Raw genomic sequence first — 18,034 nt, 5'->3', positions numbered from 1 at the left:
TTTATCATCATTCAGTTCTATGCAAGCATCACAGGTCAAAAAAAGCAAAGTAAAGCATCTAAGTTGCAGTGATGCCAGAAAAGTAGTAATTTTCAAAGAAAACCTCACAAGATAAGTATCGAGCAGATTAGACCATGGACATAGTGCTTTTTCATTTTTCCCAAATTAAGAAAAAGCTTATAAACATCTGATAAGGTTAGGAGTTGCAATTTAATGCTTACTGAACAAGCTGAAGCTGTGTACTCCTCTGCTTTAAGATGAGAACTATTTTCCCTCAGCTTTTTCTTCAACCTATGTGCACAGCTTAAAGCAGAAAGAAATCATATTCCATACACCACACATTTGGACTGGCACAATAGTTAAAAGGATAACACAAGAAGTCATTTGTAATACCATCTTCAACATCAGTCTTTACTAAGACACTCAATTGAAAGCATAAGTATTGCTGGATATTTTTCTCATATGTTACCAGAAGTTTTGGTTTTATTGTGAGGGTTTGTCATCCTTTTTAAACAAGCCTGAGCTGATGCATGCAATGAAAAAGAAACAGTATGCCTATTAGAAGATACTGTATTGACCCCGCACAGACTCTGGCTCTCATTCTCCAATTAAGTTCTTAGCAGCAGTCCATGTAGATGAATGGAAAAGTCAGCAGCTAAAGGATTTCTTACTGAGTTGAAGGATTTCTCAGCACAGTAAGCTGCAGCAGTCTCTTCATCCGTACTTACAGCTTTGAAATTTGAGAACAGCATTTTTTTCCACTTTAATATAGGAGTAGGAAGGCCTCAGAGCTGGGAAGCACGTATCTCAGCATGGACAAAGTGAATAAACAAATCAGAAAAACTTCCATCAATTCTTGTTTCCAAAGGGGAAAAGAAAGTGTTATTCAGCCATTTCTGCCCAGCTAACTACTGGAACTGTCACTTAAAGCCTTTTACCTTACAAAAAAGAACCTATTGCCAGGTCTGCTACAGCTTTTTTTTAAATTAAAGGCATTGCATTATGAGAACTTTAAGTACATTCATAAATATATCCTTGGCACACTTTAATTGAAAAATATTTTAATATTATTACATAATTCAAAGCTTAACTATTAGATACAAGTATCATAGCATATGCTGAGCTGGAAGGGACCCATCAGGATCATCAAGTCCAACTCACTAAAGTTACAGACACACCCACTCGAGCAACAATACCTGTCATGTTTATTTAAAATACTTTTGCTGAGGAAATTTGTTTCATAAGAGATGGTTTTCAAACAAATCAGCAAGGTTATGAAAAATAAAACAGAGACAATTGTTCTCAGGAGAAAAAAAATTACAAAGAAAGCTTCTGCATATCAACAAAACCTCAGTCTTTTAATTTGCAGCCTGAGTCTCTGAGTCCCAACCTTTTCCGCCTAATGAACCCCACTATCCATCTTTAGATCTGGTTTGTTCTTGTCATTCTTCACCGAGTAGATGAAGTATGTTAAGGTGTCCTTTTCATTCACTGGAATTGTCCTAAAATGGCCGCCAATTATCTATAAAGAAAGAATGCAAGGAAATTAAATAACCACTCATATACAGAAACTGACGATTCAGATTTAAATCTATTACGTAAAAGTTTGAAAGACTGATCAAGAAGCTTACAAAAAAGGGAAAAGCTGCCTTTCCTCAAAAGTCTTTAATATTCATAAAAAAAGGTAGACAGGAACCATTTTATTGAGAACTAGATATTGAGAACTAGCAGCCTATACCCTAATTTTCAAAGTAAAAAGTCCTGAAACTTTCCAGGAAAAAAACCCAAACATATCAAAATAAGAATGGGACTATCATTAAATTGGTTTAGTTAAAGCTTGAATACAAAGTTGGTAACGACCATAGAATACTGGCAGTGACAGCACAGATATGAGACACTACTGCTCACTCAGGTTAGGGGGTGGTCTGTGTCTGCATCAAATCACATACAGACACATCTGATACAAGAATATTCGAGAATTATAATTGAACATTCAGCTCTTCAAACAGCTTTCAGTGAAAATTCATCATGCTGTAACTGCTAAAATATAACAATCTGTAAACACTTCTTGAATCAATTCTGTCATTTCAGAAGTCTCTTCCTTCATCAAAATGAACATCAGCTTTAAAAGAAAATATGCAAAATATTACACCAGTTTGAGTCCATTCTCTGGCTTTTTGCCAGGCTGGTAGACTAAAATTAACAAGTGAGAAACACTGGACTACTCATTTAACTACCATAGGATATAAGAAGATGCATTTAGCCTAATTAAAAAGTTAGGACGCCCTCTCAACTCTACCCCCAAAAACATCCAGAGAGAAGCAGTTTGACAGAGTCCTTTGAAGTGGACTTTAAGTAACAGCTAGAGCAGTGTCTCTTGTATGTTAGGACAGGTTACAAGGAATCACACATACTGTATACTAAGGAACTCCTGTGGCTATGGTTCACAAACACCTGCAGGTCAGTCAAATCAAGCATGTGACAGAAGGAGCTTTGCCCATGCACACCATGTAGCACAAGAATAAACTAGTGCAATCATGAGATTGCATCATGAGATGTACCTAAAGCAGACTCTTAGAAACAACAGTTTTGCAGAACAAAAACTGCCTGTGCTTTTTCAGTTCACAGTCTTGCTAATTCAAGAGCTAGCTGCACCTTAACCTACTTTTAGGAAAACTGAAGACTGATGCTGCATTCTTACACACAGTGGCAGTAGCACTATTGTTTTACAGCTCAGCCCTGAGACTGCCCGTACAGCTGAAAACCTGATTTTTAATCCAAATAGATTAAGGGAGAGATGAACAGTGTGTCTGCACTTAAACACATCTGAGTGTATCACTGCACAGAAGTGAAAAAAACAGTAGCTATGCTTCCCTGTTAAGAGAAGATCACCAGCTCTTCCACGTACTTACACGAACATGCTGTGACTGCATCTCTGCAGCACAAAAGAATTCCTTTAAAATTGCACTCACATGAAACAAAGATGCTTATGTACAGCTTTACTCACACACAGCTTCAGTATTTTTAGAAATACTGGTAAGAAAAACCCTAATTTCATAAAAATCCATTTTTCTGAAAGCAAACCCCAGTGGTTTTAACAGAATTATCAAGAGAAGCATGTTTTTTCAGGTTTCCGTACTTTACATGTACAGAAACACCAATGGTTGCAGTAATCAGCTTTTTAAAGCAAAGTCTGAACCTTACAAGAACTTCACTGCCACCTCTCTGTTTCTAGTTCTTTTCAGCAGGGCATTTCAGGTAAAGCTGTGATTGATGTACAGACACAATAAATCAACAATTCTATGATATTCAGAGGAATGCACATCGTCTTCCTGTTTCAACTCAACACTGTGGTTTTAAGCAACAAACACTCCTTTTGGAAGTTTTAAAGAGTTCCTCCTCTGGAAAGAGCTTCTATTTTTTATTTACTTGGCTCAGGAGCTACAGCCAATGAAGGAAGCTAGATAAGCAGCTCCCTTTTGTTCTCCTAAAATCCAGATTATATAGGCACTTTATGCAAGGATCAAATCGTATAGAAAACCACATGCCATAGCAAGTTGCATTTTCTATTATGGAAAAACACTCATACATACTTCGACAAGCTGTGCTTTGTTAAGTCCCGGTCTGGTCTGTAGCTTGAAGTGTCTTTTGTACCTTCGAAGTGTGTTTACTTGTAACTGATATAAATCAACCTAGAAGAAAAGACGGGGAAGGGGAGGAAAACAATCTAACGTAACTGAAAAAGATTCAGTCATTAACAGTTTGCCTCTCAAAAACATTTTGGAATCTCACAGATATGCAAGGGTAAACAGTCAGCTCAGCAGATGTCATTTTGACAAAAAACAAACTCCACCCTGCACCTTCCAGCAGAAAGAAAAACAGCCTAGTTCAGTTCAAGAGCATTTTATTGTTACTGAGCATGGTTCTGCCTCCCTTTAGCTGTGGACAGTATTTAGAACTCATTAATGTACTTTAATCAGTTAGGGGGGTTTTGTTCATTCCCCAGTTCAAGCACAATAACACAAAGTCCAGTAACAACTTTCATGTAACATCTATGAAGATGATGACTCAAAGGAAGCCCTGATAATGTGATTTCAGCCATTAAAACTTAAATAAGTTACATGCAAGACACAGCATATCTGCACCATGAAAGAGAACATATTAGAATCAGGAAAAAGTCTGCAGTACAAAGTTTTCTTGGCTTAAGGTGAGAAAAGAAAACAGCTGCTCTTGCTCTCCAAAAGTATCCCTGCTGTAAGCACAATACAGGACTCATGTGCAAGGGCATAAATGTCCAAAACTATTTTTCAGTGTGCGTCAACAGTTGAGAGAATTGCACAAAGTCCTCTTAGGGATACAAACACACTGCTTTAATCCAGTACTCCGTCAGTTTTGAATCCCATGACCTCTGATCAACAGTCACTTCTCCCAGCTACAGCTTACCTCCCCCCATTCTCTTAGATAACATAAGAGCTTAATCCGATGACTGAGTGGGAAAGCAAGCTGAGAAAGCAGGCTGAATGAGAAATTCTACTAGATGTATTCTCCAAACTCATTACTTTAAAGACTGATGATAGCACTCACTTTTGCTTTAAATTCTTTTAACAGCCTCACTATAGAATACTGAAAACAGCAGTGCTCCTGCATACTTGGCAACCTGGCCAGATTTGAGGTGAGGGCACCTTGCATGGTAAAGGATGAGTGTCCTTTGATGTTCTAAAGTTTGTGGCATTAAATTCCACTCCCCAAGTCACAGTGGATAACCCACCCCCAGAGCATTATGCAGAGGAGTAGCAGCAGCTTCTCAGCAGGTCTCGGAAGCTACCAGTACCACAGGAGTCTCTTCCCCTCCTGTAGGGGAAGAGACTGTCTTTACTTCTAACCAGTAAAGACAGTCAAGACTGAGAAGGAAAGAGGAGGGCCTTCAAGTCTTCAGAAGAATGATACTTTTTTCCTCACTAAACTGGATAATAATTAAAAATAAAGGTGGTCAACGGCCAACAGGCGTCTAAGACGTACAGTAATTACGTGGAATGAACATACTGCTCTTATCCAAACAGCCAGCCGAAACTCCTCAAAAACAGTTCCCAGACAGTTTTCTTCCCTGCAGTAGTACCGTTAAGAAAAAAAGCTCATTTTCTTGTTCTGGAGATATCCATCAGTTGTGTCATGTTTTACAATTCTGACATATGAAAACAAAACAGGTTTGCACAAGAGTTGCAATTACACGGTGTCAGAGATCTACCTGAAGTCACACAGAGCACTAGCTTTAGACAGAACTTTCCAAGAAGCAATTCCAGATATTTAACAGACAAACAACACAGCCCAACATCAAACTACTCTCAATTCCCTAAAATCCTCTTAGCCAGAACCTTCAGACTGGAGACACGTGCCTTTAAGTGCAGATTCCTGTACAAAGTTTCCTCACTTATGTTGCTGCTATCTGCAGATGCTGACCACAAGGATGCCATTAAATTAACACTTACAGAGCAATTTCTGAAGAATGCTTAAACAATGCCTCTCAGAAGGGACAGGCAGGCATGACAGCCTCTGATCAAAATTAATACACCGAGGAGCACCTGCTAAGCCATGCTGTAGTAGAAATAACCCAGATCATGTGTAGGAAAAAGAGAGCCTTAGGTGCCAAGACTCTCCCACTACACTACGGAAAAGGCTGAAAGCTGTAGTTCCCTTATTTTAAATGGGTGAGGTTTCACTGATCTGCAGTAGAAAAAACAGTTTGAAAAAACACCATATTTCTCCACTCCTTCCTAGCATAGCTCTCCAAATGGCTCTTCCCCCGACCAATGGTGTAGAAGCAAAGAGCCACCGTTGTTAAACTTTCAGGGTTTAACGTGACTAAGGCAATGGAGTAACTGCCAAGAGCCATCTGCAACGCATTTAGCACTGAAGAAAGGACTGGAGGGACGGGGCAGAGAAGCATTTATATCCCAAGTCCTGGGTGCAATTCCCTTCAAGCTGTCAACTCCTACAGAAGACAGTTTGCTGGTACGTGGCAAAGTACCACTCTGGAGAGGAAGCGCTAAGAAGGAAAAGGCTGAAAACAGCAGATTTCTGAGAGAACCATCACTTAAAAATAGACTCTTGTTCATTCTACCGTGCATAGTTTAACCAGAAAATATAGCATAAAATTCAGTTAAATTTTGTTATATTAAGAACAGTGTGAATCAAGAGTCTTCCCTTTCCCACATGCCCCAGAGTAAGAAAAGCTGTAAAAGTGAGGAAGCAGTATCGGTGCAGACTCAGCAGTCATTAAAAACAAGCTTAACATAGCAATTAGGAAAAAACCCCAAACAAACACAACTATTTAGCTACCTCTGGAGTGTCGATGTCTTGCACTGGTGAGTCGCCATCATCATCGCTGCCTTTCCTCTTTCTTCTATTTCTCACACTCTGAATTAAATTTTTGTGGAAGTCACAAATATACAGATGTCTTGCCTACAAAAGTAAAACGGCGTCTTTCAATCAAATCCATGCAGTGTATCTCCCAGACTTAAGATACAAATGCGCGTAGAAAGACAACCCTTCAGTAATCAAAGCTGCGTTAACTGGGTTAAGGAAGCTTTTCTACTGCCTTCCTCTAAACAGAGGGTGTGCTGCGCTATAGATCGCTGCCACCGCCTGGGCCCAGAGCACGCCGAAATGCTGCCCTCGGCCGATTCAGCAGTGCCAGGCTGTGGAGACGCGAGCACAGCCCTCCGTCCGCCCGCTCATCGCAGCGCGGGGGCCGAGCAGCACGCAAACAAAAAACAAGCTTCCAGTTGTCCTCTGGAGAGGAAAAACACGACTATTATTTCCTCATCTATATCCTTCCCTCCTTGTTTTACTTCCGCTACCCGGCGCGGTCACGCAACACACTTATTTTTACTTTCTTTTTATTACAACTTTCTCTTTGTAGGGATCTGCACGCTGCGGGAGATCTTGGCGCGTACCAGCCCTGCATTCCAGGCCCGCGTCCTTTAAGGGCAATGAGAGCCCGGGCATCGTTAGTGTCCGGCCTGAAGCACGATGTGCCGCCGGGCCGGGGTCCCCCGGGGCACACGCAGCCCCGGCCGGGGCGCTGGGCGCTCCCGCGGCAGCCGCGCGTTGGGGCCCCGCTTTGCTCTCCCGCGGCACCGGGCCAGGTCGGACACGCTCCGAGCCGCCCGGTCGTCCCACCGCGCTGAAAGGCGGCCGCCCCTCGCGTCCGGGGGTCCGCCTGCCCTACCCTGCCCTGCCCTGCCGAACCGCGCTGCGCGGCGCCTGATGGCTGCCGAGCGAGAACAGAGCGGCGCGGGGAGAGAGACGTGCGGCGCTGCAACACGAGGCGGAGCAGCGAGCGCGGCCCTAGCCAGGAACACAGACAAACTAGCGCGGCGGGAGCCATGCAGGCTCCGCTCCGCTCCAGCGCTTCCCGGCCACGCTTCCTCCCGCTGCGGCTGCAAGGGGGGACAAGCAGCCGATGCCCCCGGCTCCTGGGGGTGGGAGGGGGCCCCAGGAGCAGGGAGGGAAGGCGGGCGCTCCCCCCGCCGTGGAGGGAGAGGACTTTCAGGGAGTGCTGCTGCCGCGCCAGCTAAACTCCGCCGTGCTACAGAAAAGGGGGGGAAGGGGGAACGAACACTTCCCCGCCGCCAAACACCCCCAGCCCCCACTAAACTTTATTGAAAGCCCCCAAACCAACTAAGCCACGGATGCAGCGACCCGCTGGCGTCTTTTGTCCACCCGCCCCGCCGGCAGCCCCGGCGCGACCTCCCCTCCCGGACTTACGCTCTTGTCCAGCTCGATTTTCACCTTCTTCTGCGAAATGCTCTTCTGGATCCGCTTGCTGAAACTGGCGTTGCCGGCGGCGCGGCCGCACCGCTCCCCCTCCTCCCGGAGGCAGCACAGCTGCCCGGCACCGGGGCCGCCCGCGCACCCGGCACTCGCCGAGCCCGCGGCGGCAGCCGGACCCAGCCCCGGCGCCGCGGGAGGCGGCGGCACCTCCACGGCGGAGCCCGCATTGCCCACCACCGCGGCGGCAGCGGCGGGGTCTGCCCCGCGCTGGGTCACCTCCTCGGGGGCGAAGCCGTTCATGCCCGGCGCCACCGCCGCGGCTGGCGGGATCCCGCCCCGCACCAAACTTCCCCGGCGAGGCGGCGCGGCCCGGCGGGGCGCTCCCCTGCTCCCTGCCCGCCTTCCTTCAGCGGTGGCACTGAGGCACTGGCCGCCTTCAAGGGCAGCCGGCCCACACGTCGCGGGAAAGGCTCTCCTCGCCGGCGGCCGCTGCCTAAGCCCCGCGACTACCGGAGCAGCGGCTGCAGAGCCCCGCGGGCCGCCCCACTTCCTCCTTCCCCCCGTGTCATGTGGAGACTCTTCAGCTGTTTCCTATGTAACAACAGCAACCTGCTCGCCCCGCCCCGCCCCGCCCGCCGCGCATGCCGGCCGCGCGCGCGGCCCCACGGGAAGCGCAGTCCCTGCCCGGCCGCGCGCCCGGCCCGTGGGGAGGCACTGCCGCATCTCCCGAGGTGCCGCGCGGCGGCGGGAGCGCGGCCGAGGGATCGGCGGGATGGGATGGGGCGCGATAGGATGCGATATCATGGGCTGGGCTGGGCTGCGGCGGCGCGGGGGCAGGCAGGGTCATCCAGCGGAGCTGACGGGGGCAGCCGCTTCTCCTTGCGCCTCGCGCTCCGCTCCCTCCCGTCGGGAGGCCGGGCCCGCCGCGCGGGAGCGGCGGCAGCAGCTCAGCCCGCCTTTAAAACGCCCCGCGCGCCAGCCTCTCTTTCCTCCCTCCCCGGCGGCGCGGCCGTGGGAGTTGGAATTGTGGCCCCGGAGAGTGTCACGGGTCGGAGCCGAGCTCCTGTCCGCCCTCCGGCCTGCACAGGGCCGGGCGCCCCCACCGCCTCTTCCCACCCTTGCAGCATCTCCCCCTTTTTTCACTTGTTCTCGCTTTAAGGTTTTAGCCGAAACAGACGCTGCTCGGGCTGCTGGTTCCCGATCTTCTGTCTCCTGCCTTCCTTCTCGGCCTCTTCCCTCTCTGCCTCACTGCCTCTTGTCTTTCCCGCTCTCACTGTCGGCCATGGCTCGGGAGCGGGTCCCGCCGGCCGCAGGGAGGGCGGGCAGGCTCTCTTCGGCCGCTCCTGCCCCTCTGCCTGCGGGAGGGAGCTCCTGGGAACCGAAGTGCAGCCGCCGGCCGTGTGTGGCAGCCAAAAACAAACGAAGCCGCGTCCTTTAGAACTGGTTTTTTTAGGGATCGTTTTGCGTTCCTGTAGTAAAGATCTCTGAAGACAAAGATAGCTTCTAGTGCGCGTTTCCAATTTTTGTCATTTTAAAAGGGCTTTTTGTTAATAAAGGTGACTTTAACAACAGAAAAGACTGAGAATGCAGAATTATTTTTGCTAGTGATGAACCAAAACCTTGCTGTGCACAGGACTAGCTAAAATAGACACTGTGAAAATACTTGATAAAAGCAGATATTTTTAGTTTTCAGACTTTACAAATCTACGTAAGAGATGCGTTGGCATTAAACCATTTAACAATTCAGCTGTCGACAGCAGAGCAGCAGAAGCAGCAAGCTCTGACCTACAATCTTTCTTCAAGCACGTTCAAATGACATGCAATGAAGGGAGAGGTTTTGCTTTCCTTTTGAACTACCGCAAATATTCCTTTAAATCTCAGAAATGGCATCTGAGCTGAGCATACTCAAAGCACAATTATTTAATCACTGAAATATCTGACCATATCTCTTGCCATGCGTTTCCAGCCTGAAGAAGGAGAGGAGTAGCAGAGAGGCTGGTGAATAATTCGAGGAGACACAGATCCTGCATAAGCCAAAGTTCTGCATGAGCCAGGAACACGATTATAGAGCAGTTTCAGTTAGTGCTGCAGATGGCTCCTTAATCTGATTGCATAACCTGGTATTAGAGAATAAGGGTAGGTCCCCCCTTCACGCTCCTCACTGTTGCAATTGAATGGAAGCTACAGCAACTGAAGCTAAACTGAGCATAAAGTCACAGACAGCAGTTACCCAGAAGGCATATTTTAGTTTTTAGGGAGGGGAATAGGAGAAGAGTTGGAAGACATACTAAACTCCACGTTGTTATCAGACAAGCTGAAGACTGTGTAATGCCTAGGTTTAATCCCACGCTCTGCTGCTGTGCAATCTCAGGCAGTAAAGGTTTAACTCACTTTTTGAGTTTCTTGTGATTTCAAACTTTCAAAAAATGTAATACTGTTAAAATAATAATAACAAAAATACAACAAAAAAAACAACCAAAAACTAAAAAAATCAACCCCCCAAAAACAATAACGATCATAGCAGACCTTAAAGGAGAACACAGGAAGCATGGGCTGGGAAAAGTGGGACAAGGGTGAGTTCCAGGAATTCTTCAGTGGATATCTGGGTCATGAATAGCAATTTCTAGACTCTCAGACTATGTCTTTGCGGGTCCCCTTTTTTTTTCCCAGATTGATTTGACCTTACTGTGAGCATATGCTGTGATTTGGTATGATGGAAGGATCACTTGTGCATTTTAAATGTTTCTGATCTGTTTTGTAGTTTGGGAGCAGTTAAAAGCCTGATTATGTTACCTAGCCATGCTTGCCAAGATGCTAATTTATAAGAGTAATTTTAAGTAGAGTATCATAGTTTCGTGATTAGATCATGATAAGACAGTCATGGGGCTGAGAAAGATGGTTCTGCTTCTGCTTAAGCTGCTTGTTTTCGCACCTGTGCCCTGTGCTTCTTTGTGCACATAAAAACATTTCTATGGCTGCATGGCAAACTGTATTGGGTTACAATTAGACCAGCAACAAGAAAAATCATTTAGGTTTAATCCTGATCTGCTTTACCACTCAGTTGCATGATGTTCCAGCACACAGGTCCAGTAGCAGAGCAGGACTGTGTGACTGGTGCAAAGGGATGACCAGCACCTCGTTTGGCATGAACGCCTGCTTACAGTAACAAAGAAATCATGTCACTTTTAATTTTGCATCATATGCAGGATCAAAAAATACAAAGAGCTGCAGCTAGATAGGCTTATCAGACAGTATGAAGCTTACTAATGGCTGGATTTACAAACTTTCACAAAGCTTGGGCCCCACAAAATAAAAAGATGATTCATCACAGAGTATGTTATCTAAAATTATTTTATAACATAAGCTCTAGTAGTGGCTAGCATAAGTATTCGAATATAAATAAAGTGTATATATAGGGAGATATTGTAAATAAACATAAAAAAATGCAGCATTGCAAGAATATACTGATTAAACTTCAAAAATAAATCAGTTCAAAGGAAACAGCAGCTCCAAAACAACTCTCTGCATGAGACATCACTAGCACTCACAGCGGAGCTGAAAAGTACGAAAGGCAGCAGTAATCTATATCCCTTGTGGTGCCAAGCACACAGCATGGATGACTTGTAAGTGGCATGCAGAAGGAACAGGAGCTACAGCATCTTGAAAAGTCTGCCTGAATCCACAGCTCCCAGGCTCTGAAGTCAGTGGGACTCGGTGGCCCCTCCTGGCACAGAGACAGACCAGGCACAGGTTGGAGCCGAGCAGCTTGTGCCTCTCTGAGATGCCATATGTCCCAGCTCCTGTTAGCTTTTGATTGATGTGTTTTGTAATTTGAGAGAGAGGAATGATAATCAGATGCATCACCTTAGATGTATTGCAAGCACACTGCAAATGTATTATTAGTAATTAATCCTGGAAGGGAAATGTGGCTTGTAACTGTGTATACATATCCCCCTGATAAGGTTCAACTGGGGATGACTATTCCCTTCCCCAACAGGTACTATTCAGCTGAAGTGTACACTAGTGCACTAGTGTGCAGCACCTAGAATTACCCTGTTAGCAAATGGAATAATAAGGAAAACTATTGATATAAATTTTTCTCAGCAAATATACATTTTCTTTGTTATGTATTGTAACTATTCTAGTGAAAATAGAGTCCTTTAAACACTTGAAAAATTCTGCAAGTTCCACCACATGCCCTAGTGGTTTTGACAAAAGAGCAACCTACTTGATAGACATTCATGAGCTGTGATAAAGAACAGTGACCAAATCTCTCCTTCCTTATCAGGAACAAGTTCTATTCTTTTTATTTTTCCTTTTTTTTTTCTGATTTTTTTTAATATCTGATCTTCCTTTCCCACTTCAGCACCAACTAACCATGCTACTGCCTGTTGCTCTGCTTCTAATTTATTGTCCAAATTTCTTAAAAGCATAGAGCCCAAGCCACAGGAATATTGAAACTTATCTACAGACTGTATTTTTTTTACTTCTTTATATGTTTTAGACTAGGAGAGTTAAAATATAACTTCAGATAATTAATTGTATAACAAAATTTAATCTGTAATACAGAGCTTATTGTATATGATTCAAGTAATGGGATAAGAGAAAAAAAAAATCATAACTTTCACCAAAATTACTTTCAGGTCTGAATCCACCTGAAGCCAGTCTTTTTTAAGCATTCTGCCTTGTACAATGGAAAATAAAGATGTATGAAAGAGTTTATACAACACAGGCTTTTATTATAAGATTTAAAACAGTAAACAAAGTCCAAAACTGCATGTTCTATTTTAAGAATAATCTAGGTGTTACAGGATTAAAACTGATAAACCTGTGTACTGTAAAAACTTTTAAGTTTTGTAATAGATTTCCCTTAACAGTTTGTGCCAATTCACTTTTGCAATAAACCATTAGTTACAGGAGGCATCAAAGGACCTTCTGGTAGAAGACTTCGCTCTGATGTGCACAAATACAGAAACTTAGATGTTCTTTGTTGAATGTATGTGACAAATTTTTGTTGGTGGACTTAAACAATGAAGTATGAAATAGGAGAGAGCGAGCTCAAACACAACTACAGCACAGAAGCAGAGAAGCCAACCTCCAGATTTGCACTGAGGTACCTCTCAGTTCCTCCTCCTCCTCAAAAGCTGCCATTTGGCCAAGTTAAAAGTGCACCTCTGACTGCTTGTTTCAGAGTCATTAATCACTTATTCATCCAGTTTGCTTTGATTAACATTTTGTTTCACATTATCTGAGACTGCAGTTAGAAAGAGACCCAACTAATTGAGTCTACATTCCGAAATGTAATGCAGCTATCTGGTATAGTGAAAAAGCATCACTCCCTGAGGTTTTGTGTAATTCAATAAAAATTTAACTATGAGTAATAGACCAATGTAGTATATTGCTTAAGCATTATTTTTGTAATCCTTTGTAATTAAATAAAAAGTTTGCCTTTTTTTTTTTTTTTTTGCTGTAAGAGAAACTGTCATATCTTTTCAGTAAATTTTGCAGGTCTCTAATGATCTCTATCAAAAACATTGTATACTCTGTGCTACAGTCTTACATTTTGTGAACCACTGTTTTCTGTTTATAGAAATTCAGATTCGATACTGGCTTTAATCACCTGCTTCTTGCTTTGTATAACGCATACTACCCCATTTTTACACTTTTGTCAGAGGGTCCTGGAAACAGTGTTCTGTTACACCACCATGTCCTCTTCCGATATGGATTCACCTTACAGAAAGGAAAATAGGAAAGTTCTGTAGCCCTGAAGCCTCTTCCAGTGCCGTTGTCTTTGCAGTACAGTTATAACCATCTCTAGGTCTGACTTAGCTCTTGTTGAACTTAACAGTGAGTTTTAAGTGCTCCCTGGGAGCGGGTGAACACTTCCTCCATCCAAGCATCAGTTATATTCTTGGATTCCATCAGTAAAAACAAAATAGAATCTGATACTAGTGCAGACATTTTTATAAAAATAAAATGAGTAAAATTACATGTGGGTTTGGGGTCTAAATGCTTTCCTGACTTCCTGCAGAGCTCATTCTGGGTAAAAGATATAGATGGGCATATACTCCAACAAACTCAAGTATAACAGTAGTTCTAAACTGTAGTTGGGTTTTGCTGATGTTACTTGATAATAAACCTAAGAAATATTATGGAACAAGGATCAGATAAACTGTTTTGCAAAGTTTTTCTCAAAAATTGGCCACTAGACAGAATGTACCATGTTCCTATGTTTGAATAGTCCCTACTGCTATCATTCACGTTCAATACATAGCAGATGATCAAAAGCATTGCTTCTTCATTAGATATTGCCATTCAACTTTAATGCTCTCCAACTTCCTTACTTAAGAATATTAGAGTCTCAGCCTTCATACTGATAAAGCTTCTAGCCTTTAGAGTTGCAAAGGTATGTCTGAATCTGGTGAAGGACATATCCTAAACTACAGAACACAGAAAGAGACCCTGACCCTCCAGTTTCAACATTAAGGGTTTTAAACAGATATGGTTTGAGAAGTTATTGCTTGTTTGGGTTTTTAAAATCCAATATTTATTAACTTTATAAACACCACAAATGAGACCAAACTTTGCTATTAAAGCTATCCACAGGCACTAAAAAGATCTTTACCTCTCTCCAGAAGCGACTGCTGGAGCAGGGTTTTACATCATCTTAAAATTATATCAGAATTAGGAAAACCATAGAATCACAGAATATTCTGAGTTGGAAGGGATCCACAAAGATCATTGAGTCCAACTCTTAAGTGAATGGCCCATACAGGGATCAAATCCACAACTTGGATTATTGATGTTATTAGCACCATGCTCTGACCAACTAAGCTAATCTCAGGGTCTAATAATACATCTATTTTACCTCAACTTTTACCTCTTTTTTGTGTGATTATCTGTCTTTCTGTAATGAAAATCTGTTGAGAATGAGGGTTCTATGCTTTTAATATTTGTACATATTACAATAAATAATGTAATATAAATGCTGATTATCAGTATAAAATGTAGCAACATAAAAATCATGCAACATGATCAAGCCATGAACTGGAGTTGAGAGCTTACAGGTTTACGGATTCTGCTTTTTTTCCAACTTTTAAAAACTGTAAAAGACACGTTTGGGGCTGCAGTTGAGTTTCTCAGTAGCTTTCAATAATCAAACTTATCTTTGACACAGAACAACTTGAGATTTCCTTTTTAATTTCTTAAAATGCATAACTGTGCCACTCATTGATTCTTTTTCATTCGTAGTAAGTCCTTATTCCTGCCAGTATTTAGGGAGAACTTCCACCTAACTTCACATATGGTCACACTAAACAATGATTGACCATAGCCCCAAGGGCTTATTATCAAACTTCAAGATTTCTTTTTTCCCATAACAGTTGGGGCTGTGGGGTAGAAATATTAGCTCTTAACTGGTATTATAGACAGCCACATTTCCTAGTAGGATAATAGCTCTGAAACAACCTTCCCTGCTACTGTAAAATATTTTAGCAGTGTAGAGTAGGGTATGCAACAGATGTTCTAAAGAAACTATACATTTGTATCAGCAATTGTTGGAAAATCTCATGGGATCTATGACTAAAAACAAGAGTGATGATTCAATCAACAATTTCAAAATTTCATGAGCATTTTCTTTCTAGTCTCAGATTACCTATGTAGCCTATGGTCATTTCTATGACACATATGACAGCACTACTTGCCACAAGTAACAGAATAAATTATTCTACCAAGCCAATGTCTACATTACAAGCAGCATGGGATGCACTCCACACCATCAAAACTTAAGACCCATTTAAGTTAAATGAGAGGCACTGAAATTAATTTTTCTACTACCTGGATGCAAGACCAACGTATTGATGAATATTATGCTGCTTACAAGGAACAAACCAGCCAAAACTTGTTACCAGCCAAACCTGCTTTTCTCTGCTGGCTCTGGGAGACAGGAGGGCACGATTCCTCCTTCCTCTTGCAGCCTGTGACACACAGCCTTGTCAACTCACACTGTTATTTCTCTTTCCTAAGAGATTCTAGAGCTGGAGTGACATAGGAAACAGCTTCTATTGTCAGGTTCAGCCTGATTCTAAGTTTCTAGTCCTCATGGCCACAGAAGGGAACAATCAGACTAGACAAAGCTACAAACAAAACATTCTGTGGAAATTTATCAATATTTGTAAGTCACCACGGGTTGACAGGTGACTTCATTTTGGCAACAGCAAGCAGCTAGCATCACACACGACTATTCAGAAGCTGGACTGTGACTACAGCCTCTTTGGATCTGCTCGCTGGATGTCACAACTCCAGTGTGTCAGCCAGATACAGTCCAACCCTTTGTCTCACTGCTTATAAGGAGGAAAAAAAAAAATAATCCTCGAACTATGTTCTCCAATTCCCAAATGACACAACACTTCCATTGGCAATTATATTTTATTTCTTAAGAGTAAGTTGGGTATATGTTTCAGGTGAAGTATGAATGTTTACCAAGGCTGGAAGAGTTTGGGGGGGGGGTGGTGACAGAAGAATGGAAACTTTTTTTTACCTATTTAAACCATTTCTTAGTGTAAATTAGAGCGATCCACATTTTAGAGCCCCTCTACACTGCCTGTGAAACTATCCAATAGATAAACAAATGCAAATTGCTGCTTTCTTCTTATACCTCTAAAAAGGGATTAGCAGTATAGCAAAATGTAAAGAAGGTTTATTTATGTCTTGAGAGGAAAATGTTACATGAGTATTACTTTGAATGTAAGTAAGAAAGTGAGTGAAAGTGAGGTCTAGGAATAGAAAAGCAAAAAGATTTTAAAAAAGTTAAAAGCTTGTAAACCAAATGCAAGAAAAGTTATTGTCAAAATAAGACTGTAAAAGGTCAGTTAACAATTATTGTGACCAGGAACTGCCATTGTGCCTAGTATTATCTGCATTAGTACCAGAAGAGATTTGTTGTATTTCCTATCATATGACCACTGCAGTTTCAGCCTGTGCTCTGCAGCTGTCCTGGGTAGTGTCTCATGTGGGCTGCTTTTGTTTTAGGTCTTGGGTACACAGCACAAAGTCAAAACAAGCTCCTGAGCTTTCAGACTAAACCAGGCTGGTACAACTAACACAGCTGCGTTTGCCTACAAGCTGCTTAACTGGTTATGCAGGCTTTACAGCAGCCCATATAATAAAACTCTAATGTTTAAAGGGTAAATATATTTCATTTTTACAACATACATCTTATTTACATGTTATACAACGTCAGAAAAACCAGGGAACGTTCCAATTATTATCTTAAATGCAATTTTTAAGATATTGACAGAAATACCAGTTTTGTGAACCTTTTGACACCAGCAGCTCTATGGGTTTCTATCAAAGTATATAGTAACTACTTGTAACTGGAGCACTAGGGCAAAGTAAGTTTTGTGTTGAATTTAGGAAGCCATAGCTTAGGTAGTTCTGATTTTTGCTTTTCATCCTAAAGCTCCCACCATATATCTAGTGTGAGATGCTCACATGAAATAGGCCAAAAACGTTGTTGTCTGTAGACTTCGTAATTCACATTAAAAGGGTTTTTAAAGCAGTGACCTACATAAATGCTTTTTGTGTCTTGAATTTTAAAATTTCTTCTGTAACAAAAAAATTGCTGATTAAAGCTGAACTTGCTTTCTTTCAACATCTTGTATTCCTATTAGTGAAGTTAGGTTAGATTAAAATCAAGAACAGCTGTAACTCACTTTCATTATTCATTCAGAAAACACTAACTTTTCAGGTCCATAAGAAGAGATCCTTTCACCAGTAATCAATCAAGAATGATAACTTTTCAAAGCAGAATTTTACTGTCATTACAGCTGCATTAAGGCATATTCCATACAGGAATTTGGCTAATAGATTTTCTGGGGAGAGATAGTAGAGCTGCTTCATCCAACTGACTGAATTAAAACTGGCAGCATCACCACGTAAATACACTTACACCAGAATGAAAGAAGATTTAAGGTCATGCAACAAAAGTTGGCAATTTCCTCAGCTGAACAGTATCTGTTGCAATGGATCCACTGATGGAAACGTTAATTCAAATAAAAGGTCTTTGTTACTTTCTTCCCTTGCTTTGTCCACACTGGCAGCACTATCCAGAAAAGCTGTAGAAGCTGCCCACAGAAGCCAAGAGATACAATATGATGTGAAGCAGTATCACTCCCATCACACATTTTTGTTGTCCGTGACATACTTTTCTTTAAATCCGTTTCTCTGCTCTGTAACCTGGTCTCACCTATCTGGTCTTTTC

At 42.6% G+C, this 18,034-nt stretch overlaps 1 protein-coding gene across 1 annotated transcript; it reads right to left on the bottom strand.

Moving 5' to 3' along the window:
* Positions 1–1,044: 1,044 nt before the first annotated feature.
* On the bottom strand, positions 1,045–8,371 carry SAP30 (Sin3A associated protein 30). Its single transcript, XM_064652498.1, has 4 exons — positions 7,768–8,371; positions 6,337–6,459; positions 3,594–3,692; positions 1,045–1,522 (listed from the first exon to the last, which is right to left on the bottom strand). The coding sequence occupies exons 1-4, from the start codon at positions 8,071–8,073 to the stop codon at positions 1,400–1,402; spliced, it is 651 nt and encodes a 216-aa protein (XP_064508568.1). The 5' UTR covers positions 8,074–8,371; the 3' UTR covers positions 1,045–1,399.
* Between the last annotated feature and the right edge of the window lie 9,663 nt (positions 8,372–18,034).

The sequence above is a fragment of the Pseudopipra pipra genome, chromosome 4 (genome assembly GCF_036250125.1).
Source record: "Pseudopipra pipra isolate bDixPip1 chromosome 4, bDixPip1.hap1, whole genome shotgun sequence".
Taxonomy (NCBI): Eukaryota; Metazoa; Chordata; class Aves; order Passeriformes; family Pipridae; genus Pseudopipra; species Pseudopipra pipra.
Note: the sequence above shows the minus strand (reverse complement) of the source record. Positions and strands in the feature narration are given on the sequence as shown.